The 23,521-nt window shown below is 48.4% G+C and overlaps 3 protein-coding genes across 10 annotated transcripts in view; 1 reads left to right on the top strand and 2 right to left on the bottom strand.

Moving 5' to 3' along the window:
- Positions 1-13,190, bottom strand: part of LOC118678284 (protein HIRA) — a 64,279-nt gene extending 51,089 nt beyond the window's left edge. For all 6 annotated transcript variants that reach the window (XM_036353763.1, XM_036353767.1, XM_036353768.1 and 3 more), the window contains exon 1: positions 13,053-13,190. In XM_036353763.1, the coding sequence (XP_036209656.1) occupies positions 13,053-13,089 (37 nt within the window). In that variant the 5' untranslated portion in view covers positions 13,090-13,190. The remainder of the gene's footprint in view (positions 1-13,052) is intronic.
- MRPL40 (mitochondrial ribosomal protein L40) lies at positions 12,224-17,115 on the top strand. 3 transcript variants are annotated; one of them, XR_004974849.1, is made up of 4 exons: positions 12,224-13,602; positions 14,111-14,275; positions 15,683-15,836; positions 16,404-16,669. XR_004974849.1 is itself a non-coding variant. In XM_036353772.1 (4 exons), the coding sequence occupies exons 1-4, from the start codon at positions 14,223-14,225 to the stop codon at positions 16,998-17,000; spliced, it is 621 nt and encodes a 206-aa protein (XP_036209665.1). In that variant the 5' UTR covers positions 14,046-14,222; the 3' UTR covers positions 17,001-17,115. The 3 variants fall into 3 exon arrangements, 1 of the variants encoding a protein (XP_036209665.1); XR_004974848.1 differs by having other exon boundaries at positions 12,226-13,602; positions 15,678-15,836; XM_036353772.1 differs by lacking the exons at positions 12,224-13,602; positions 16,404-16,669 and adding exons at positions 14,631-14,714; positions 16,676-17,115 and having other exon boundaries at positions 14,046-14,275; positions 15,678-15,836.
- Positions 17,116-18,493: 1,378 nt separating this feature from the next.
- Positions 18,494-22,318, bottom strand: CUNH22orf39 (chromosome unknown C22orf39 homolog). Its single transcript, XM_036353774.1, is given in 4 exon segments — positions 18,494-18,684; positions 18,687-18,765; positions 21,862-22,029; positions 22,176-22,318. Coding segments are annotated over 4 exon segments (312 nt in total). The 5' UTR covers positions 22,200-22,318; the 3' UTR covers positions 18,494-18,643.
- Between the last annotated feature and the right edge of the window lie 1,203 nt (positions 22,319-23,521).

Below are 23,521 nucleotides of genomic sequence, written 5' to 3'. Positions count from 1 at the left end.
ACCCTTCCCGGGCTTGGTGGCTGCCATGTGTGATAAGCCAGAGAGTCCCCACGCTGTGGCTGAGAATGTGCCACCTTTTTCCATAGGCTGAGGGTCTGGGAGGGAAACAGTTGCAAAAAAGGTGGGTTTCTTGACCATCTCTGGCTGTGAGAAGTGCCTCACAGGTGAGCCTCAAGAAACAAGACAGGACAATTGGGGCTGTGGGCCCAGCCTTGAGTGGTGCAGATGCCACTCCTCCAAAGGCTGTAAGAAATGCTGAGACCATGGCTAGTGCTAAGACTGAGGCTTGGAGTATGGCAGACACCAGAGGACAGTGACCAATTAGCACCACTAGGAGCCTTGTGAACTTTAAAAGAGCAGAGATCTCTAAGTGTAATGAGTACAGCAGCGGGAGCCTAGACCTCATCAGTGCTGCCATCTCCACTTGGAGCCTCCTGGGGCATCTGTGGCAGGCCAGCCCTTAGAGGTGCCAGCCAGCCACGCCTAGGAGAGCCAGAGCCATGCTGGGGGATGTCTATGGAGCTCTGCCTTTCCAAGGCCAGACCCTCACCTCTCCCGCTCATGACATGCTCTCGAGGATCTCAAAACCTGCAGGCAGTCCAGTCCAAGCCATTCTATAAATCTCACCTGGCCCTCTGAGCTAAATACTTCTGACATCCTCATTTTACCATGAGAGGGGAACTGAGGCATACAGAGATGTTAAAAAAGTTGCCCAAAACCCTACAGCTGCCTGGTAGAGTCTAGGTATCTGGATCCAGAGCCCAAGGCATTAAATACTGTGGTTTGCTGCCTCTCTAGGGGATTAATGTCCAGAACATATAGAGAACTCCTAAAATTCAATGGCAAAAATAGGAAAAAATTCAATTAAAAAATGGGCAAAGGACTTCAACAGACATTTCTCCAAAGAAGACATACAAAATGGCCAACAAGCATATGAAAAAAATGCTCAACATCATTAAACTATCAAGGAAATACAAGTTAAAACCAGAATGAGATGTCATCTCACATTTATTAGGATGGATACTATCAAAAGAAGAAAAAGGAAAAGAACAGTACTGGTGGGATATAGAGAAATTGGAACACTTATCCATTGCTAGTAGGAATGTAAAATGGTGCAGCCACCATGGAAAACAGTATGGTGGTTCCTCAAAAAATTAAAAATAGAATTACCTAGGATCCAGCAATTCCACTTCTGGGTATATATTCAAAAGAATTAAAAGCAGAGTCTTGAAGACATATTTATACATCCATGTTCACAGCAGCATTATTCACAATAACCAAGAGGGAAAGCAATCAGTGTTCTTTGATGGATAAATGGATAAGCAAGTTCTGGTATATCCATAAAATGGAACATTATTCAGCCTTAAAAAGGGAAATTCAGACATGCTACAACATAGATAAACCTTGAAGACATTATGCTAATTGACATAAGCCAGCCACAAAAGCACAAACACTGTATGATTCCACTTATATGAGGTCTCTAGAGTAGTTAAATTCATAGAGACAGAAAGAATAGTGGTTGCCAGGAGCTGGGGAAAGGGAATATGGAGAGTTGTTGCTTATCAGGTATATAGTTTCAGTTTTGGAAGATGAGAAAGTTCTGTAGATATTTTACACAACAATGTGAATATACATAACATTACTGAACTATACACTCAAAAGATTAAGATGATAAATGTTATATGTATTTTTTTAAAAATATATTTTATTGATTTTTTACAGAGTGAAAGGGAGAGGGATAGAGAGCTAGAAACATTGATGAGAGAGAAACATCAATTCAGTTGCCTCCCGCACACTTCCTACTGGGGATGTGCCCGCAACCAAGGTATATGCCCTTGACCGGAATCGAACCTGGGACCCTTCAGTCCGCAGGCCAACGCTCTATCCACTGAGCCAAACCAGCTAGGGATATGTTATATGTATTTTACTACAACTTAAAAAATGCTAATCAAAACTAATCCAAACATATATCTATAAGGTAGAGGGGTATGGAAGGGTGGTAGGTGTGGTTATAGGTGTTGGAACTGCTCAGTGTCTTGACTGTGGTGGTGAACACACAAACCTAGACAGGTAAAATATTGTATAGAACTAAATACCCATCTACACACAAATTAGTACAAAGAAAAGTGGAGAAATCTGTAAGGTCGGTGGATTGTGTCAATGTCAATGTGGTATTATACTCTAGTTTTGCAAAATGTTATCACTGGGAGAAAATGGGCAAAGTGTACAAAAGCTCTATTTCTCATTATTTCATTGAATTGCATGTAATTCTACAATTATCTCAATGAGAAACACACATATACACATGGTCTGGTTTTTTTTTGTTGTTTTTTTTTTAAAATATATTTTATTGATTTTTTACAGAGAGGAAGGGAGAGAGATAGAGAGTTAGAAACATCGATGAGAGAGAAACATCGATCAGCTGCCTCCTGCACATCTCCTACTGGGGATATGCCCGCAACCCAGGTACATGCCCTTGACCGGAATCGAACCTGGGACCCTTCAGTCCGCAGGCCGACGCTCTATCCACTGAGCCAAACCAGTTTCGGCGATGGTCTGTTTTTTAAAAACCAAATATATATGTTTTTGTGTGTGTGTGATAATATTAAGATAATCAAGGTAAACAGCAAACAACCTGTGGTTGTCATAACAAAACAAATTACTTTCTTTTTTTTTTTTTTTTTTTTTTTTTAAATATATTTTATTGATTTTTTACAGAGAGGAAGGGAGAGAGATAGAGAGTTAGAAACATCGATGAGAGAGAAACATCGATCAGCTGCCTCCCGCACATCTCCCACTGGGGATGTGCCCGCAACCCAGGTACATGCCCTTGACCGGAATCGAACCTGGGACCTTTCAGTCCGCAGGCCGACGCTCTATCCACTGAGCCAAACCGGTTTCGGCCAAATTACTTTCTTGTGCAGGTGATAATGTACATACTCTACAACCAGCAGTCTCTCTGGAGATACTCTTGCACCTAAGCATTCTTTTTTTTTAAAAAATATATTGTATTGATTTTTCACAGAGAGGAAGGGAGAGGGATAGAGAGCTAGAAACATCGATCAGCTGCCTCCTGCACACCCCCCCACTGGGGATGTGCCCGCAACCAGGGTACATGCCCTTGACCGGAATCGAACCTGGGACCTTCCAGTCCACAGGCCGACGCTCTGTCCACTGAGCCAAACCGGTCAGGGCGCACCTAAGCACTCTTAATATGCAGTGCACACCTCTAGCCAGCTGCCTACCAGACATCTCATCTTTAACTTCTCCAAGACAGAATCCTGACCTTCACACCCATACCTGCTCTACTGGCTGTCTGCCCATCACAGTTAAAGCCATGCCTTAGACAGAAGAAGCCAACAGGCCGGGCACAACAGCCATACTGCCTATGACTTTTCTGGCCTCATCTCCTGGTCCCCTTCCCTCTAATCACTGGTCTAGTGCCCTGGCCTCCTCGCTGTTCCTAGACTGCACCAGGTGCACTCCCACCCAGCGTCCTGCACTGGCTCTTTCCTGAGCCGGAAGCTCTTCTCCCAAATAGTACAGACCATGGCTCCTCCCTTGCCTTCTCCTAGCATTTACTCAATTTGCCTTCTCACTGAGGCAACCCTAACTAACCGACTTGAAAGTGTTACTTCCTCAACCGGGCACAACCCATCCCGCTAATACTGATCTATTTTTTTCTTAACTAATTTATTACATAGTATATAATTTCCTTTATTGTATCTCTGCTCACCCTGCCCACCAGAATGCAAACTCCAAGAGCTCCACAATTTTTGTCTGTTTCAGTCATGGAGTCATTCACAGCTATGGCTTGGTACTTAGCAAGCACCCAATAAATACTTGCTGTTGTTAATTGCTGGAGAAAAGTCCACAGCAAAGGCCCAAAATTCAAACACATCTTCACAGTATCAATAGCATCCCAGTCTTTGGAAGGTAGGCTTCTCATCTACTGAAGTGGGGACACAAATGTCACCAACCACTTCACAGAGCCACCTGCTGCTATTATCTCTACTGCTTTCAACCACAAAAACTTCTCCAGCCTTAAGTAAGCAGTACCACAATGACATCTAATAGGTGTCAGGTGGCCGAGACTCAAAACACAGCACAGGAAGGAAGCTGTAGCAATCATGCAACCGTTACCCCTCCCCCTCCCCCTAACTAAGGTAGGAGAAAGTGACAGGTATATCATTTATAGACCTTAATCACTTCTCCTGGAGCATTTGCCAACATACAATCAAGTTTTGGTAACACTCACTACTCTTGTTTCTTCATACTCTTTTCTCCTCTAATTTTGCAGAACATAGATATTCCTTAAAAGTTATCTGCAACATGGATTTTTATAAATATAATAATCTCTTCCAGTTCTATTAGAAAATTAAGAACCACATTCCCACTGAAGGGCAGAGATATATGTTAGCTTGACAACCATAGCTAAGAAAATAACACTGCAGTTTATGATACTGTGTTGCATATTTGAAAGAAGCTTAGAGAGTAAGTCTCAAAAATTCTCATCAATGAAAAAAAAAAATTCTGTAACTATGTTTGGTGAGGAATGTTAACTAGATATTTGGTGATCATTTTGCAATATATAGACATATTGAATCATTATGTTGTAAACCTGACACTGATATAATGTATTTCAGTTATACTTCACTTAAAAAAAGAAAAAAGAACAAACTTACCATATTAAATGGAAACTGCACAGCAACATGTTAGCTATTCCAGTTCTATGTGCAATGCAGGGTCTGAAGGGAGGCTACGCAATTAAAACACTGAATTTGCTATGATATCAGGGATTTGGCTAAGGTCTTAAAAATTTAGATACTTTTTAAACAAATAAAAAATAGAGACACTCTTATAATGTGGTATGTAAACTAAGTAAAATGTTTTTTTTTTTAAAAAGCACCAAGCCGCCAAAACCGGTTTGGCTCAGTGGATAGAGCGTCGGCCTGTGGACTGAAGGGTCCCAGGTTTGATTCTGGTCAAGGGCATGTATCTCGGTTGTGGGCACATCCCCAGTGGGAGGTGTGCAGAAGGCGGCTGATCGATGTTTCTCTCTCATTGATGTTTCTAACTATCTCTCTCCCTTCCTCTCTGTAAAAAATCAATAAAATATATTAAAATAAATAAATAAATAAATAAATAAATAAAAAGCACCAAGCCGCCAGTTATTTTTTTCTAAATGGTCTGAAAGACAATTTTAACAATGTATTTTCTTTTTTGCATTTTCAAAATTTTTCTAAATTAAACAGGTATTACTTTTATAATAAGAAAAATAATTTTACATTTTAGGAATTAAAAATATCAAATCACAATATGCTTCGTTATCCATATCCACACATATACCATAAGAAGTATCCTAGTATAATAATATATGGCAATTGTCATGCCAAAAATAAAGGTATTTGTCTTGTCCTTAATAGCTCCAGGGTTTTTCGAAAGGGAGAAGGCAGAGAGGCTACTCATCAAACAGACGCTTGGGGAAGGCCCTGTGTAGTGGCCTCACCTGGGCCCCCTAATTGAATCTGGGCTCTCCATCTGCTTTCGCAGTCTTACTGATCTCAGTGGACAGCATGGGAGTCACCCTTCAGCCCTCCCTTATCTTATACCCCACATTCTACCCTGGCAAGTCTACCTTAGCAATATATCTGTAACTCAAACTTTCTGGGGAGGTGTAAATGTTCCATATTTTGAGTGGGGAATAGGTTACAAAGTGTATTTGTCAAAAATTCATCAAATTGCACACCTTAGGTCTGTGCTCTTGCCCTGGTGTTGCTCTAGTCTCACTCAAATCACAAGACACCCTTGCTGTTCCTCAAACCCACTAGGCTGTTCTCTGCCTGGAATGCTGCTCCCTCAGATGGCTGCCTTCCTCACCTCCAGGAGGTCTCTTGTGAGTGGATGCCATGGTACCCTGTCCAGGTCCCTCCCTCCAGGAATGAAGCACATTTCCGCAGCTGCAAAGTGTGTTTCCCCCACCCCACCACCACTTGCTGTCTATTCTGTTTCATCTCCTCCCCTTCCTAAAATGGGAAGCTCTAGACACAATTATATAAATAGGCTCCTTGGATTAGGACTTGGGCAGAATGCTTCCCCCTTGCCCTAGCCAGTTTGGTTCAATGGACTGAAGGGTCCTGGGTTTGATTCTGATCAAAGGCATATACCTTGATTGCAGGCTCCTGGCCCTGGGTGTGCGGAAGACAACCAAATGATGTGTCTCTCTCACATTGGTGTTTCTCTCAGTCTCTCCCTCTCCCTTCCACTCTCTCTAAAAAAAAAAAAATCAATGCAGGTGAGGATTATTAAAAAAAAAGAATGCTTCCCTCTCATTGTTGGAATCCCCAGTAAATTCTATCACAAAGTGTGACCTATTAGAAAAGCCAGCCAGGACGAACAGCAAGTTGGTTGAAGCAAATCAACTCTACCAGCCAAGGGTAGCAGACACTGTGGGCTGCCCGTCCACCAGCCACCTTCCATCAACCTTCCTCCAGTATTCAACACTCACCTGACATTTACTGAGTGCCTACTCTGTGTGTGCCACACACTGTCCAAGGCCCTGGGAATAGAGCATTAGCAAACACAAAGCCTCACTCTTCAAGAGCTTACTTTTGGTGGGAAGGTCTCTAACCCCAATTTTAGACGAGTATCTCACCCTCCCCTATGTAAGCCAGCAGGCAATGATGATTAGTGTAAGAAAAGGCAAGAGGGCTCTAGCTGGTTTGGTTCAGTGGATAGAGCATTGGCCTACGGACTGAAGGGTCTCAGGTTCGATTCCGGTCAAGGGCACATGCCCTGGTTGCAGGCTCAATCCCCAATAGGGGGTGTGCAGGAGGCAGCTGATCAATGATTCTCATCATTGATACCTCTCTCTCTCTCTCCCCCTCTCCCTTCCTCTCTGAAATCAATAATATATATATATACATACATATATATATATATATATATATATATATATATATATTAAGAAAAACAAAGAAAAAAGAAAAGGCAAGAGGAAGATTCAAATACAGGCCTCTCCCTGAAAGCATTCTGTTGATACCCCATGACCGAAGAGCTCTTAAAAACCAAATGCCAGAAGAGCTGCCAAGCACACCTCAAGAGCACTCTGCCAGGTTAGAAGCCTCAAGGCCCTGTGTGGCTACAGAAGCAGCCATAGAAAATATCCGAGCACAAGGGACTCCTGGTACCAAGCTGAACCATGTGGTTTCTGGAAGCTCTTTGCAAGGGGGAAATGGGTACTCTACCTCCCTGGGACAGAGGTGCCCAGCACAGAGACCAACGCTTGGTAATTAGAAAGAGTAAGCCTGGGCTCTGACTGGAATCTGGGTGTGACCCCTAACTCACCCTCTTTACATTTAGTAGGTCACCTCATTTTATACAGCCTGTTTCCACCTGGGAATTCTGCTGCAAGTCATAGAGAATTTCAAGGGTAATCGATATAAGAAATCCTGAGATGGGTCAGCTTTGGGTGTGTTAATTTAGCATCTTAAGAAGCCATGTCCTTCCACCTACCCGTCCTGTCATCCTCATGGTTGCAGGCTGACTGCCACATGCAAACCTAGTGAAGTCCAGCAGAAGAAAGGCCTCTCACATAGCTCTTCTTACCTGATTCCAGAGGAGCCCCCAGCACACATCCCCGCCCAGTCTTATTGGCTAGCATGGCATCAAATGGCTGTTCCTCAACAAATCTCTGGCACTCGCCCATATACCAGCTTAGGGCTATCATGACTTGTCCCTGCAGCTTGGCCTGCAGAAGAGGGCAGACACCTGAAAAACACTGGGATTCTGCTGGACAGAAATAGGGGCAGACAACCCACTATGTGTATCACTCCCCTTTTGCTATTTAATAATGTGGACACTACCGATGGACCCACTCACCTCTCTAGGAGTTGTTGCTCATCTTGGTAGGATAATAAAATGTGGTTGCATCGATTTTTGGTCCCAGGGCTCATTCCAGACCTGTTTCATGTGCCAGACACCTCGGCAGCCTACAGGCAAACACCCTGATAAACGGAGAACCTAGCAACCTCTGAGGAAAAGGGGAGGTCAAAGGAGACAGCCCTCTCTCCATGGTCACTGACAGGACCCACGATCAATGCAAAGGCAGTGGGTTCCCTCAGTGGCCAAAGCCAGGTGCTGCCCAGAGGTCCCTCCAAGCTGTAAATTACAATTCTGTTCATGAAGTGAAAACATCTTTTCAACCACTTCTTAGATAAAACCCCATTTTTTAGTCCTCATTCTTGCTTTCTCTAGCATACTAAAGAAATAAACTCAGAGAGTGACCCAAATCTACAGTCACCTGCCTTTGCCCTGTTTTCAGTGCCTAGCCATTCCTTACCTCCACCACTCCTGACCTCCCTCATCATCTCACCAAGACCCAGGGAACAGCCTCTGAACTCCTCTGGGGCCTTCTGGAGACAGCCTCCTCAGAAACCTCAATGTGCCCCTCCCCCAGCCCCTGGAAGGAAGTCTAAGCTTCCATCAAGGTGCTTACGGCTCCGCCTACCAGCCCCATTCTCCCCTTCACCTGCTCAGTCATGCCCTAACATGCTGTCTCCTCTTCAGTGCTCTCAGCGCCCCCTGGGCCTTTCCTCCTGATGCTCTCACAGCAGTGGGGCCTCTTCCACCATCACAGTCCTCCTGTGGTCACGGTTCAGCCCCAGGGCACACCACAAGCCAGGCCCCCCCACCTGAGGCCGTGGCAGCTCACTCATTTAGCTCTGGTTTCCCTCTGCCCTGCATTCTAGAATGTGGTATAGGTCCCTCTCCCACCTACTGCACAGCTTTCCACACATAGGGATAACCTTATGTACCATGAACTTCTCTCCAGAAGGGTTCAATGTTTGGTGTATAAATCAGTGAAAAATCCACGTGTATTATCCAAGGCAAAATCCCACCCAGTTTTCGTCTGAATCCTCTTGCAGTGTATTCTGGTTGTATTCTTAAATCGACCTGTTGGCATCAGGTATAAGCCAGTGAGAGACAATGTAAAGAGAGCTCACATTTCCTGAGCCTTCACAGGTAGAGGGAGGCAGGTGTTACTGGCTTCATTTAACAGATCAGGAAAAGAGATCAAAAGGACTTTCCCTGACACATTTGGTGAGCAGTAGAGCACAGAGACTCAAGAACAAGACTGACTTCAAAATAAAAGGCAAAACTCTTGTCCTCAAGAAACAATTTAATTGGAATGATGAGACAAATACAACAAAAGGCAAAAAACAATGAAGATATTCTTATCTAGAGCAGGTTTTCTCAACCCCAGCACGACTGGCATTTTGGGCCAGAAGATTCTTTGTGGATGCATGTGCTATACGCTGGAGGGCTTTCAGCAGCAGTCCTGTGCTCTACCCACTAGATACCAGTAGCTCTCCACCCCCCTCAGTTGTGAGAACCAAAAATGTCTCCAGACATCGGCCTGTTTGAGAACCCCCGATCTAGAGCACTCTAAAGTGTACCTTAACAACCACTGCACTCATAAATATCTCTATTAGGATCCCCCTAGCCTGTTCTGAGAGACAGGTCTGCAGGGCCCCTCCAGTAGCTGTGCACCATCCTCCCCGCATTTCCCCTTCAAGCTGACTTATTTTCACCCAGATGCAGAAGATGTCTCAATAGGATGTCTCAAAATCCTTTCTGGGATGAGACAGGGTAGGGGGAAAATAATGCAATCACAGGACAGGAGAGAAAACCACCACAAAGCAATGTGACTAACTGACAAATTATCCCATTATTGAACATTCGCCAAACACCTTTTACAACACTGCCATCAAAGTGTGAGCCAGAGGCCAAAGGAGGATGAGCGGTCTTCCAGTCCTGGTCCTTCTGAAGAGCTGAGCATGAACACTGTCTGCCCAGGAGTGAGAATTCCAGAAAAACTCTTAGGAACAAAGGCCAAGGGATGGGAAGAACCCATCTCAATGAAACTTCCTAAACACACAAAAACAGACTACAGAGAGTAAAACATTTGAGTATGAACAACGCTGGGCACCTAACGTCTAAGTAAGTTATAAATATTATTAGCTATTATATACCTTAAGGCACTCTTTGGGTCCGGTATGAAATGACAGGGGTGAATTTTTATATTTACTCAACTTTACCAAGGTCCAGAAGTGAAGTCACAATCCCAAGAATTTACAGCTAATAAATGATGGCATCTTGAACCCAGTCTGATTCCATTTTCAAGGCTCATTTCACTGGAATATGACAACTTCAACATTTATTTACACGTTAAGTGCCCAGCCTGTTTTGTCTTCCGTCGGAAAGTATAGTGTCAGTCACTGGTGACTGACTGGGCACTTAACGTGTTAACTTACCACAGAGCAGAGATTCTCAACTGGGGGTGATTCTGGCCACCAGGGGACATTGGCAATGTCTGGAGACATTTTTTATTGCCACAACTGGGTGCGTATGGGGAGATGTGTGCCACTGACATCTGGGTAGAGGCCAGGGATGCTAAAATCCTACCACAACAGAACAATTATATGGCCCAAAATGTCAACTGTGCTGAGGCTGAGGAACCTTATCTTAGGAGAAAGGTCTTACCACCTTTATCAGCCGGGAAAATGAAGACTGAAAGTATGCCTGTACCCCAACATATAATTCTCATTTTGCATTAAACCAGCCCTATTCTAGCTGCCTTTTCCGCCTATCTGAATGGATCCTACCAACACAGGGAAATTCCTGAGCTCTCTTGCTCCATCCCTCTTTGGACTCTCAGACACCAGAAAAAGTATGTTCAAGCTGTAAGGAAGCCAGAAAGTAAAATGATGCCCTCTCCAAAGCACCATGGTCTTTTTTGTTTGTGAATCTAAAGTAAGCACAACCCACCACTCTGGCTTCTGGCCAAGCAGCTCCCACCCCCAGCAGCTCTCACTATTCACCAGTTTTTAAAGGGCTGATCAGTAGGACTGGTCAGTAATCCAGACAATGACTATTTCCTTCAGGATAGTGCTAATTTACCCTGACAATTCTTCTGAACACTTGATAAGTCAAAGGTTGATTTTAGGAGATTTTAAAAGGAAATTTAACAAGGAACAAGTTTAAAATAAGTTAAATTCCATCCCTCCAGAGTCTCAATTTTTAAAAAAATTATGTCTTAGGTTTCTAAAGTATTTTATAATCTGGGGTGCACTTTTGTGTCTTCCTTCCCAGCCAAACATCATAATTGTACTGTGAATAAGGCGGAGCAGATATCATCAAGTTCCATCCTGACTATGGAGCGGCCACACCAACAAGAGGCCCCGCCCACTCTGCCAGGGTGGGAGTTTGGCTGTTGTCCCCATTGCAGACTCTCACTTGTTTGTACCTAGATAATCACTTAAGCACATTGACTTATTCTTACACAGCACAGAACTTGTGTCCTACAAAGGAGCTTATCACAAAGTTAGGAATTACATGGCAGAGAGAGAGACTGGAGAAGGGTAGGCTGACTATACACACAAACTGATTTGGGCAACATTTTTATTTTAAAATAAAAATTCCTTCAGATCTTCATTTACACAACAAACTAGTTCATAATGAAATATTTCATTTCCTAATTCACAAGCTCCATAACTTATAATTACCGAATATTTCCCCAGGTCTCCAGGGAGAGATCTGCATACTACACATCAGAAAATGCTCTTGGGAATCAACTTAGGAGAAATGAAACTATAGTGCACAGCTTTTGGTTTTATGCACATAAACCTAGTGTGTCTTCATAAATTACAGAAACCTCCTCTTTCTCACTTGTTTCAGCCAATATTTATCATACATCCTTTATATGGGAGACATTGCCGAGGGTGGCGGGGAATTTGGAGGGGAATGGGGCAGTCTCTGCCCTGGGGGCATATGGAAAGGACACAGGGACAGAGCACATAGAGTGGACTAACTCAGGAGGAATGGTAAAAGGAAGAGGTGGCCCCGGAAAATGACAGAGATATCACACAAGGAGAGAAAGGGAGAGCACTTCTGCCTGAAAGAACACAGATGTTCAGTTCAGTTGCAGTAGCAGAGAGCAATCGCCAGATCAGGTTCAAAACGGAAAAGCGACATGTATAAAAAAGGCAAAGGCATCTACTCTACTTGCTCTAAAAGAAAACGGTAACTCATTCTAGCTGCATGCAAGGCAGAAATGAGGAACAAGGGGTGACCCTTTGCCTACCAGTAGCCAGAGGCAGGCTGGCATCGGGGCTACAGGCCTTACGCTGGAGGAGCGAGCGCTCCTTGGGCTTCGGTGCTGTCAGCCAGGGGATGGGGGACGCTCCTCCCTCACCCCCCTGGGGCCTGGGGACAGGGGTGGTGAGGAGGACCAAGTCCTGCAGTTGTGCCCACAAGGCAGAACTATGACAAAACCGCTCGTGACTAAAGGCTTGTCCGGGCCGAACACAGCCTGTTCCCAACCAGAGGAGTGGAAGTCAGGTCCCCCGGGGTGTGCTTTAAGGAAGCCCCTCTCCTAGAACACACCTTGTCGGATGGGCCCCAACCCAAGTCAGTCATCATGACGCCCCAGCTCAGAATAAACGGGGTTCCTTGGGCTGGGGGACCTCAGCGCTGAGCCACAGCCCCCCAACTCGGGGCACAGTCACCAGATCCAGGCCTCGGCCGGAGCAGGGACAGCCCCTCCCGCAGGGCAGAGACGTGCCGATGGCAGGTCTTCACCCCGCCAATCAAAAGCTACACGAGGGGTCGCGCCCAGGTTCCACGCACATCGAGCCGTCCGAGCACATCCTGGCTGATGCAGACGAGTGGCAGGAACTGGCCAGCGCCCAAGGGCCGCTCCCCGAAGCCAGGCCGCGGCGCCTCCACGGACCACGGGTGGGTGGCGGAGGGCTCAGCGCAGGAGCTGGGGGCGGAGGCGGACTTGGCCGCAGCCGGGCGGGAGCACGTGCCGGGGCTCGCCGGTCTCCCCGCTCCGAGGACAAAGTCCGTTACCTCCCGCTCCGCGACTCTGGCACCGGGCACCAGGCGCCGGGAGCGAGGCGGGCACGGCCCCGCGCGCGACTCAGACCCGGCTCCGGACCCCGATCTGACGCCAGGCGTGGCCTCCGGCGACCCCTGTGTTCACTCACCATTGTGGTTGACCCAGGTCGGCTTCAGGAGCTTCATTGTTCGGCCGCCGCCGGGCTGAGGCGAGAGCCGCGTCCTTCAACGCGCGCGGGCCATGGGGCCGCCGCCGCCGCTTTCTCCCGCGCCGCCCGCCCTCCAGCCGCCGCCCGCCCCGCGCCCTCAGTGCCGCCAGGCCATCGCCGGCTCGCGCCCCAGGCCGCCGCCACAGCCGCCCCCCGCGCTCGGCCGCCACCGCTGCCGCCACAGCCGCATCCCCTGCGCCGCTCCTCCTCCGGCAGCTCCCGGGCAACGCCGGAAGTCACGGCGCGCACCTGCCAAATCGCCCCGGCGGGAAACCGCTCCCTGCGCGGACCGGGCCGCCCTGGCTCCTGTGCGGGTCGGGGCAGCGGAGGGAGGCTCCGCTTTGGGTCCAGCCCGGTCCCAGCGATGGGTGAAGGGGAGGGTCTGCTGGGACCGTGGCTGGCAAGCGGGGCCTCGAGTGGCAGCTTAGGCCGGTGGTGCCGCACCGGGTCGGAGTATAGCGTGGACCGCCTCTCCAGCTCTACGTCGCTGGTGAGCAGTCCGACTAATTAGCCAGCTTCCGTCATTCATCAACTCGCGTTTATTGGGCATCTCGTGAGCGCCAGGCCACGTGCCGGCGCCCAGGTGCAGCCACCAGCGGGCGGGCGGCCGCGGCCCCGAGTCTGAACGAATGCAGGGGGATAACCAGCCCCATTGAGCGCCACCGGGGAAGCCGAGGCGGCGCGTTTACTGGAGGATCGGGGACCGTTTTCACAGATGTGGACACTTAAGACCCGGAGTAAAGGGACATCCTCTTGGCCACTCCGGCCGCACTGCGGAGTCTTGATGCTCACAAGGATGCAGGCCAACTAAGTGAGGGGGGGCGGGAGAGGTGACGTGTGCGGTCGCAGCGCCCGGCGGAGGCGGAAGAAAGGACCCACACCGGCGCAGGGGGCAGGGCCAGGCGCGATCCAGCCCTCCGCTGGGGGCGGGCCCGCGCGCCGTCGCTGCGGCCGGGCGGGGCCGGGCGTGATCCAGTCCTCCGCGGCTTGCACCCCAGGCCGGAACGCGATCGCGTGAAGCGACGGGACTGCCGGACCGTAGCGCGAGGCACCGTGGGCCGGACCGCCGAGGTGCGCGCCCGGAAGCAGCCGGCGGCTGCCTTGGAAGCCATGGCCACCACGGTTTTGGGAGCTGCCGCGCGTGCTCTTCGTTCGCCGTGCTGGTGAGTGCGGACGTCAGGCCGTGCGCAGGGTGTCCGGGGCGCGCGCGCGCGCGGGGTTCCGCGCGGGCTGGCCAGGGCCTGTGCTTCCTCCCTGACCGCCCTTGTCCACGGACATCTCAGTTACAAATGGGCTGCCCCGCCTCTACCTGTGGATGAGAATTCGGAGCCCCTAGCGAGCCCCTAGGGACCCCGCCCAACTGCTGCTCTCTGTTGTGAACGGGGGATTTTGAAAAATCTCGCATTGACCTTGCTGTCACATCTAGTACAAGCGCCTTCGATCTTGAGGGCATTGTAATTTTTTCCCCTTCTGTTTAGTGGGGGGAATCGGATATTTGTACGTACTCATCTCTTTCAGGCGTCTGGGGATTTGGCAGACACAGGTTAGAGACACCCACCAGCGAGCTTCATTGTTGTCTTTCTGGGAACTCATCCCCACGAGGTAAGCTCCAATGTGGGCCTGACCTCTTTGGGGGCGTCAGCGGGAGGTAGGTGTGCACTGGAACAGAACAAGTCAAGACCACGCTTTGGTATGCAACATTAACAGCTTACAAAAATTCTCAGTTAAATTTAGCTGGATGTTTTTCTGTCTCTGTATGGAATACTGGTGTGCCTGTAATCAGAAAACAAAAATTGAATATAAAAGTAGTTTAAATAACTACTTTGAATGGATTGTGTTGGTTTTTTTTACAGGGCAACGCATACACGTCTGTTCTTCATGGGCCTTCCCTTTCTGACTCCCTGGAGAAGTGGGGGGGGGGGGGGCGGGGGGGGAAGGTGTGAGGACTAGTTTTTCCATCTGGAACTCTGGATACTTTCTAGGGACTTGATTCATAAAATTTGGCTTTGATGCTAGAGGATTTGATTATTCTTAATACTAGATTATCACCATAGGAAATGTGTTCCTGAGAGTAAATAAGACTATTGTTAATGCTCTAGGATGGGAATATTTGTTAAGAAATCCCCCAAAGTAGGGACAGGCCAGTCACTTTTCTTATGCTTTCTCTTAGTCTTACTGAAATCATTTTTTATCAATCACAAATCGGTCTAAGATGTAATTGGCTTCTAATTCACCAATTTGGTATTTCCACTTTTCAGTGCAATCCCAAGGCATACCTGCACTCCAGCACTAAAGATGAGCACTTCCCTTTAATTTATACCCGGATGCCCCATGAAGCTTTCCCACCCCTTCCTGGGCTGACAGTGCCCAAACAGTTCTCACAAGGACCCTGGGTTGGAAGCCATCCATCTCCCTGCCACTCTCAGCTAAGGAGGTTAGGGCCATGCGGTTCATTCCCCAGTGGAGAGTTCAGTACAAGTTTGGGGTGCTTTACCTGGCGCCCTGCCTCTCAGTATGTTTGTGAAACTGAAGAGGAAAATTTTTTATGTTTGCTTTATCCATCAGAGCAGAACCTCTGAGAAAGAAGAAGAAGGTGGATCCTAAAAAAGACCAAGCTGTAAAGGACCGCTTGAAAAAGAGGATCCGAAGACTAGAAAAGGCTAGCCAGGAGCTAATTCCCATTGAAGATTTTATTATCCCTGTGAAGTTCATGGATAAAGTGAGGTAAGAGTCCTCTAGGGTTGAGGTCCTCAGGGCGAAGGAGTTCCATCACCTAAAGCCAGTTCTACTTGCTGTTTATGCCAGTAATGGGAAGGGGGTCAGTGGGCTTGGGCTGACTTGGCCCTAGGCTGAGTCCTTTTCTCCTTGATTGTGTCTCATGGAAGTTGGAAAACATTCCTTCCTGGGTGGTGCTCTTGGATGGCTGAATGTGGGAAAGAAACTCAGAATAAGTGTTTGATAAGCCAGATCAGATGCTTGAGTGAGTTTGTATCCGCATTGCTCAAAAGTTCCTATCGCTGCTCTTTTGAAGTTGTAGTTGTGACAACTTGGGCCTTGCCCATCCTGATGGTAGAAAACCCTTAGCCCTTGCGTTGTGAGGCAAAATGCTCGTAGTTGGGATGTGTTGTGTGCAGGATTGCTGTCTTAGAAAAGCGTATACTATTTATAAAAATGCACCTTGCCATACAAGCGGGACATGGCAGGTGTTTGGCACTCCAGGGCTGGTAAGAGGCTCTTGACTCCCTGGGATTTTGGTGTTCGTTTTCATTATACCATTTCACTTTTCTCCAGTCACCTCTCACCAAAGGCAGTCTCTGCCTGGGAAAGAGGAAGTGCTACTATAATCTCAGGATCACTGTCTCCTATTTCCACATAAAGCAAATGGCCCCGGTTCCTAGTGTCAGCTGCAGCTGCCACCACATTCAACATGCCATTCCTGAATTTGTCCCTTTCTTTTCTGAGTTCCATGTCTGGCAGGGAGGATGCCTGGGCCATATGCAGTCCCCGACTCTGTGGTCAGTGAGGGCAGTGCTCCCAGCTTCACTTTGGATTTGTGTTCCCAGACAGCGGCCTGAGGTAGAGCTCTCCTTTGAGGAGGCAGAACGGAGAGCTTTGCTCCTGAAGAAGTGGTCCCTGTACAAGCAGCGAGAGCATAAGATGGAGAGGGAAGCCATCAAGTCCATGCTTGAGGCCCAGCAGGAAGCTCTGCAGGAGCTACAACTCACATCCCAGGAACTCTATGCGGAGGCCATCAAGCGGGACTGCCGTTTGTTTCCCTTTGAGAGAGAAGGGCCAGCTTACACACCACCCATCTCCAACTACCAGCCCCCTGAAGGCAGGTACCATGACATCACCAAGGTGTACACGCAGGTGGAGTTCAAGAGGTAGAACTGCAGGCAGCTGTCTGAACGCGCTGCCCTTGAAAGCCAGAATGACCAGAGCTTGCTCAAGCCTGCTTGTCACGGAATTAGGCATGCTGGGAATAAATGTGAGTTTAATCAAGTGTCTCTGTCTTACGTAAGAGTCAAAAATAATTCACCTAAGGATGGACAGAGGTGAGATATGCTGCTCTTCCTTTAAAAAATTTTATTTTCACTTTATTTTGATTGTTTACACAATTACAAATGTCCCCATCGCCCCCCATGCCAGGCACTGGGGAAAGGATGATTGAGACCATCTCCCCCCCAGCAGGAGGCAAGAAACAAAGGTGAAGGATGTTCAGGCTGTATGCGCTGTGTTGTCTGCACAGGTGGGACAGACAGAGCACATGAACTTCCTCACATCACCAGCAGGACCAGCTTAGCATTTTAAGATGGGGAGGGAGGCTAAAGAGCGTGCAGCAAGCCAGAGACACACTAATTAACAAAACTGCTGTGTCCCACAGGAGGGTGGGACAAGTGGGGCTGAGCACTCGTTTGAATTGCTGTTACACTGGGATGGTGATTGTATTCGTGTGCTGGGGCTGCCAGAACTAAATGCCACTAAATGGTTGTGTGGTCATGAACACCTTGTGGGGTCTAAGTGCCATTTAGACTGCGTGGCTGAAACACACTTCTCACAGTTCCGGAAGCTGGAACTCCTAAGACTGAGTTACCAGCAGGGTCGGTTTTTCTCTCCTTGGCCTGTAGATGGCCACCTATTGGCTATGTCCTCACAAGGTCATGTTGGATTACGACCTCATTTCAACACAGTCAGAGTACGTCAGATGAAATTTAACAATCTCAACAACTCTGACAATCTCAACAACTCAACTGTTGAATTAATTTTCAGCTCCTATTTGGAATCTAATGTGTAAAATGGCTTTTGACATATTCCACATTTTCTAAAAATTTTGAGGAGAGCAGACCAAAATTCCATGCGTCCTGGGTTTGGGTTTCTTCAGCCAAGAGTCCATGAACCCTTTTTATGCAAGGTGGTATATTCTGTAGCTGTGTGAATTTCTGAAAAACGGGAATCTCACCTCCTGTGAGCCTAGAAGGTGCAGCTTGCTGGTCCAGAGGTATGCCCCATCTGTGTGTGCAGAGGAACTGAGCGAGTGGGCCATAGCCAAGTGTGAGCACCAGTGGCTGGCAATGCATGGTCATCACCCAACCAGGGTGGCACAAAATGACCCCACGAGGTGTTCGTGACCACACAACCCTTTAGTTAACTCTACATGTCCACATGGGTCAGGGCTACTACTCAAAAGTTTACCTGAGAATTCTAGACCTGAGGATGGCCATCTCCTGCTAATGTCCTTGGTAGGAGAGCATGAGACAGCCCAACCTGGCTGTTCACAGCAATATGCAATGGTGCTTGGCTTCCCGGAAGCTGTGCAGTGGACAAAACTGTCTCCCAGAGCATGGCAGCAGTGGGGCACTCTGAACGCAGGTGAGGGCTGAGCAAGTGGCGCTGGAGGTGTGGGGCTCCGTGTTCCAAGCCAGGCAGAAGCTCCCAGGTACCTACTGGAATACTTGGGCCAAGCGGAGTCCTTAGGGCCGTGCAATAGCTTCGCTTCAAACAGACTGCAGGAAGCCGTGTAGGGGTGCTTGTCACTCGTCTTTGTCCTCCAGAGGGAGAAGCCAGTCTGCAGCGGGCTCTGCCTCGGGGTCCACACCAGGCTGCGCTTTCTTGCAGCCTGGACTCTCCCACGCTCGCTCTCACAGAGGGATCGCTGCGCAAGGGAGACCCCGGTCACTTCACACCTCACATAGCCCTTGTACCTCCCTCCTCCTCAGCAGGCTCCCAAACACAGATGGACCAACAGCGTATGGTACATACTACTCTGAAACTCTACTTCCATCTAATACACCTTGGTGATGGTCCCATATTAGCACACACATATCTAGATCATACTTTCTCCCAAGCTGTTGTGAAAAATGACAATTGATCCGCGAATATGGGTTTACAGATGCCAACCCACCACACAATTGAAAATCTGTGTAACTTAAGTTGCCCTCTGCACAAATGGATTCCCAACTATGGGTGGAAAGTACAGCTGACCTTTGAAGGTCACAGGTCCACTTAAAAATCCACAGGAAGTGGAGGCACACAGTTCAAGTCTATTTTGTTTAAGCGTCAACTACTGTGTAGATCGCCATAATCTGAGGAAACTTAAAAAATATCTTCCTGGCCTCAGAGCTTATGCCCTTGGTTGCCCTGATCAGATTTACTTCCTAACGCTGGCTGGAAGAAGACATAAGTCGGAAAGAGTGGCCAGAGGGAGGAAGATCAGGCAAGAGATGCTTGTTCTGGGAGCCCTGGATGGGGAGGGAGTAGGAGTCCAGACCTCAGATGCCACTCTCCTCAAGTGAACACAGGGCAGCACATCACAGCTGTCAGGGGGCTCCTTGGCAGGTGGCTATGCTGGCCTCTACACACATTAACTTCACCTTCTCAGTCTTCTTCTTAGGCTCTATTGTCTCAAATAGATGTTTCTGTTCTTGTTAAAAAGTGATAAGAAATTCAAAGTAGAATATAAAGACTCCCAGACCTCCATCCCTGAGGTGAAGTGAACAGCTTCCCCAACACAATTTTAGGCCTAAATTTTTTTAAAATGTATTTTATTGATTTTTTACAGAGAGGAAGGGAGAGGGATAGAGAGTTAGAAACATCGATGAGAGAGAGACATGGATCAGCTGCCTCCTGCACACCCCCTACTGGGGATGTGCCCACAACCCAGGTACATGCCCTTGATCGGAATCTATCCTGAGACCCTTCAGTCCACAGACCAACGCTCTATCCACTGAGCCAAACCAGTTAGGGCTAGGTCTAAATTTTTGAGTCATCACAGGTTTCCCTAAAGATGGAATCTTCTAGTGGCTAGTGTATACTTCCCGCTTTTTTCACTGAGGCATCTTTCCATGCCAGGATATGTTGCTATCTATTGTTTTTAACCAGAATATGTTATCTATTCTTTTTAATGGCTATGTAATACTCCACGGTGTGGAAGAAGTTATTTGGTCAAATGTCTATTAGTGGAATTTAGGACACTCAGTTTTTGCACTATCACAGTGACAAAATGGACATTTTTAATTTTTAAACTATGCTCTGTTACCCAATTATTCCCCTAGGACAGTGGTGGGCAAACTCATTAGTCAACAGAGCCAAATATCAACAGTACAATGATTGAAATTTCTTTTGAGAGCCAAATTTTTTAAACTTAAACTATATAGGTAGGTACATTGTTATTAACTTAATTAGGGTACTCCTAAGGCTTAGGAAGAGCCACACTCAAGGGGCCAAAGAGCCGCATGTGGCTCGAGAGCCGCAGTTTGCCGACCACGGCCCTAGGATAAACTTCCAGAAGTAAACCGGGTCAAAGGGTATGCATTTGACATTTAGACAATCAGAACACCTTACACTCCACCAACAATGCACAAGGACCCCCGACTCTCCAAACCCCTATCAACACTCCTGACATACTGCTAGGCAGAAACCACCTGTTATCATTTTAACTTCTATACCAGGCCATTGGTTTTCCTTTTTAAAGAATTCCTTCTTTGTGTCCTTGGTCTACTTTTCTATTCTGAAATCATCCCAATTTTTTTTACTGATGTAAGCGCTCAGACATATATAAAGGTTACTAGTCTCTTGTCATATAGGCTGTAAGTTATCTTTTTCATTTTTTGGACTTCACTACTAGGTATGGAATTGTCAGATTTCCTTTTATATGGTAGCTTTGTATCCACATCAGTTTGTCTGCTTCAATAATAACATACATTTAACAACGTTGAAGCAGCCACCAGTCAGTCCCGCGGGCTCCCCTTCCCCATGAGCACTGCACCCTCACAGCTTCTCTCCATCTCCCCACCCACAACAGCTCCAAGGCACCACTGTAGCCTAGACTAGACTGAAGGTGCTAAAGGGCAGGTGTTCTGTTCTCATCATTCCTGTACCCTAAGAGTGCCCAACATGACAAGTATCTGCTGGATGGATGGACAACTAGAACCACCTCCTTACTGGTCTCTGTGCCTCTCCCTAATGTACTCTCCCACTTTGGCAGCCACACTGATCTTTTAAAGGTATAAAATAAGTCATGCTTCCCTAGCTGGTTTGGCTCAGTGGAGAGAGCCTCGGATTGCGGACTGAAGGGTCCCAGGTTTAATTCCGGTCAAGGGCACATGTCCAGGTTGTGGGCTCCATTCCCAGTCAGGGGTGTGCAGGAGGTAGCTTGTTCAATGATTTTCTGTCATCATTGATGTTCTTAACTCTCTCTCCCTCTCCTGTCATTTCTGAAAACAATAAAAATAAAATAAAAACATAAAAAAGTTGAATTTAAATATATAAAAAAATAAAACAAATCATGTTTCCTAGCGCATGTTTAGACTACAATCTAAGCTCCTTTTAAAGGTCCAAGAGATCCCTGGTACCCCTACAGCCTCATACCCAACCCCTCGCAGCTCACCCTCCTTCTGAACCTTGTTCCTCATGTAAGTAAGCCCCTGGGACTGGGTAAAGGCTGCTAAGGCTGGTTCCTGGTCTTTCAGGACTCAGCAATATCACCTCCTTTGCAGGTCAGCTGACAACCCTGACACTGTCTTCTCAAACCACTCTCCACTCCCCTCTTTGTCTTCCAGAGTCTGAAAACCCAGTTGATAAACTAATTTTTAGTATTTCTCGAAAGAAAAAAAAGCACAGAAAGAGGAAGGCCCTCAGCAGTGCTCTCCCAAATCCCGGGACCTGGAGCGGGGGCAAGGGTGGCCTGGGCACTAAGGCGCCCAGGTGGCTCAGCGCCCCCCCCCTACCCACCCCGGCTTCCCGGACGCACCTGAGCCTCCGCGCTCCGGCGCTCCTCCCACTCGAGACAGCTGTCCAGGTCGCGTCGCCATTGCTCGCACGCCGGCCGCTCTCCGTGGACGTAGTAGTGGTGCAGGAAGTGCCCGGCGCTGCGGCAGAGCTTCCACTCGGCGCGGTAGGCTTCGCAGGGGCGCGGCGGCTGCGGCGAGAGGGGCGCCTGAGCCGGACGCCGCAGCGCCGCCCGCTCCGGAGCTCCAACCCGGATCCTCCCGGGAGAGACCTCGCTTAAGGCGGTCACACGGTCCGACGAGGTCCCCCCAGGTCCCTGGCGCCCACCGCACTTACCTGCCAGCCGCCGCCGTCGGCCATGTTACGGCGAGCACCTAACCCGCCTTCCTCAGCCCGCTAGCCAATGACCAATGAAGACCGACTAGGCCAGCTCCGCGCGAGACACCGAGGAACTCAGAGATCTGACGATTTAAATCCTCGCCACCTCCTTGGGACACGCCCATAAACAGGACGTTCGGGTGCGGCAGCCAATAGCAACCGTGAGGGGCGGGGCGCAGGCGGGAGGGGTGGAGCCCAGAGGGCTGGGGGCGTGCCCGGCGGGTAAGAAAGCTCCGCCCGGTGTTGCGTGGGCGGCCGGGTCTGCAGTCAGGCCAGTTCTTTTCAGCGGCTATTTCACAAATCTCAAAGATCGGGCTTACTGTCGTTAGCACACACTGTGCAGCAACCACCGCGAAGCTGCCGAGTCTACTGCTGCAGTGACCTCTCGAGGACGGAGATGAACTCACAAAATAACGGGGGTTGGTGTGGAGGGGTAGGGTATCTATGGTGCGGGACAACCTCCCGAGGGAACTCAGGCTGGAGGTGGAGGCGAGAAGGGCATTCTGAGCAGAGGCGGGGTGGTCCGAGGCATGGAGGCTGCGAGTGGCCTGGCGTACAAGTCCAGGGCCGCTTGCATATCTGATTAAGAGTGAAAGCTTTCCTGAGACAGAAAGCCCTGCAGTACCAACGCAATGGTTCCCCAGCCTATGCAAACCTGATCATATGCAGGGGAGCCCCTTCTATGATTGAGACTGGGTCAGAGGCCCTGCAGGTGGTTCAGAAAGCTGCAATTTTATCAGGAGTCCTGCCAGATTGGCTCACAGACCCAGCTTGGAGAAGACACTGTGTGACAATAAGGTTGCTGACCAGGGTACAGCAGTAATAACCAGGACTTTTGCTCCAGGTGATCCCACTGTATCACCAGGAGCCCCACAATTGGGTCCAACCTTGGCCCAGGCAGGGGAGTGTGCCTCCAGCGATTTCATTACATGTATAGTAGGTGATACCTAGGGAAGACAAAAACCCAGGGCCAGCGTCTTTATTATGCATAAAATGACAATGTCAGGCAATCTAATCTTGCCAATGAAGGTTGCCTACCCACCAAGGGCTTCTACCTCTGTAGTGAAACTGAGACTCCTTAGGTCAGGGGTGGGGAACATCTGGCCCACGGGCCATATAAGACCCACAAAATCATTTGGTCTGGCCCTGCCAAGGCCTTAGGGGTGAGTTAATTAAATGTTTGACCAAATAGAGCAGGCTAATTTTTAAGTTGGTAATTTTGTATGGCCCACAAATGTTATAGCCAATGGCCCTTGGCAGGGAAAAGGTTCCCCACCCCTGCCTTCAGTGGAGCCAGGGAGATC

Source organism: Myotis myotis, unplaced genomic scaffold, assembly GCF_014108235.1.
Source record: "Myotis myotis isolate mMyoMyo1 unplaced genomic scaffold, mMyoMyo1.p scaffold_m19_p_20, whole genome shotgun sequence".
In the NCBI taxonomy this organism is placed as follows: domain Eukaryota; kingdom Metazoa; phylum Chordata; class Mammalia; order Chiroptera; family Vespertilionidae; genus Myotis; species Myotis myotis.
Note: the sequence above shows the minus strand (reverse complement) of the source record. Positions and strands in the feature narration are given on the sequence as shown.

What these genes read in the sequence shown, in the direction of transcription:
- MRPL40 (XM_036353772.1), top strand. Translation starts at nt 14,223, where the DNA reads ATGGCCACCACGGTTTTGGGAGCTGCCGCGCGTGCTCTTCGTTCGCCG. An exon ending in TGGGAACTCATCCCCACGAG is followed by an intron (nt 14,715 to 15,677) that starts GTAAGCTCCAAT and finishes TTTATCCATCAG; the next exon opens with AGCAGAACCTCTGAGAAAGA. An exon ending in AAGTTCATGGATAAAGTGAG is followed by an intron (nt 15,837 to 16,675) that starts GTAAGAGTCCTC and finishes TTGTGTTCCCAG; the next exon opens with ACAGCGGCCTGAGGTAGAGC.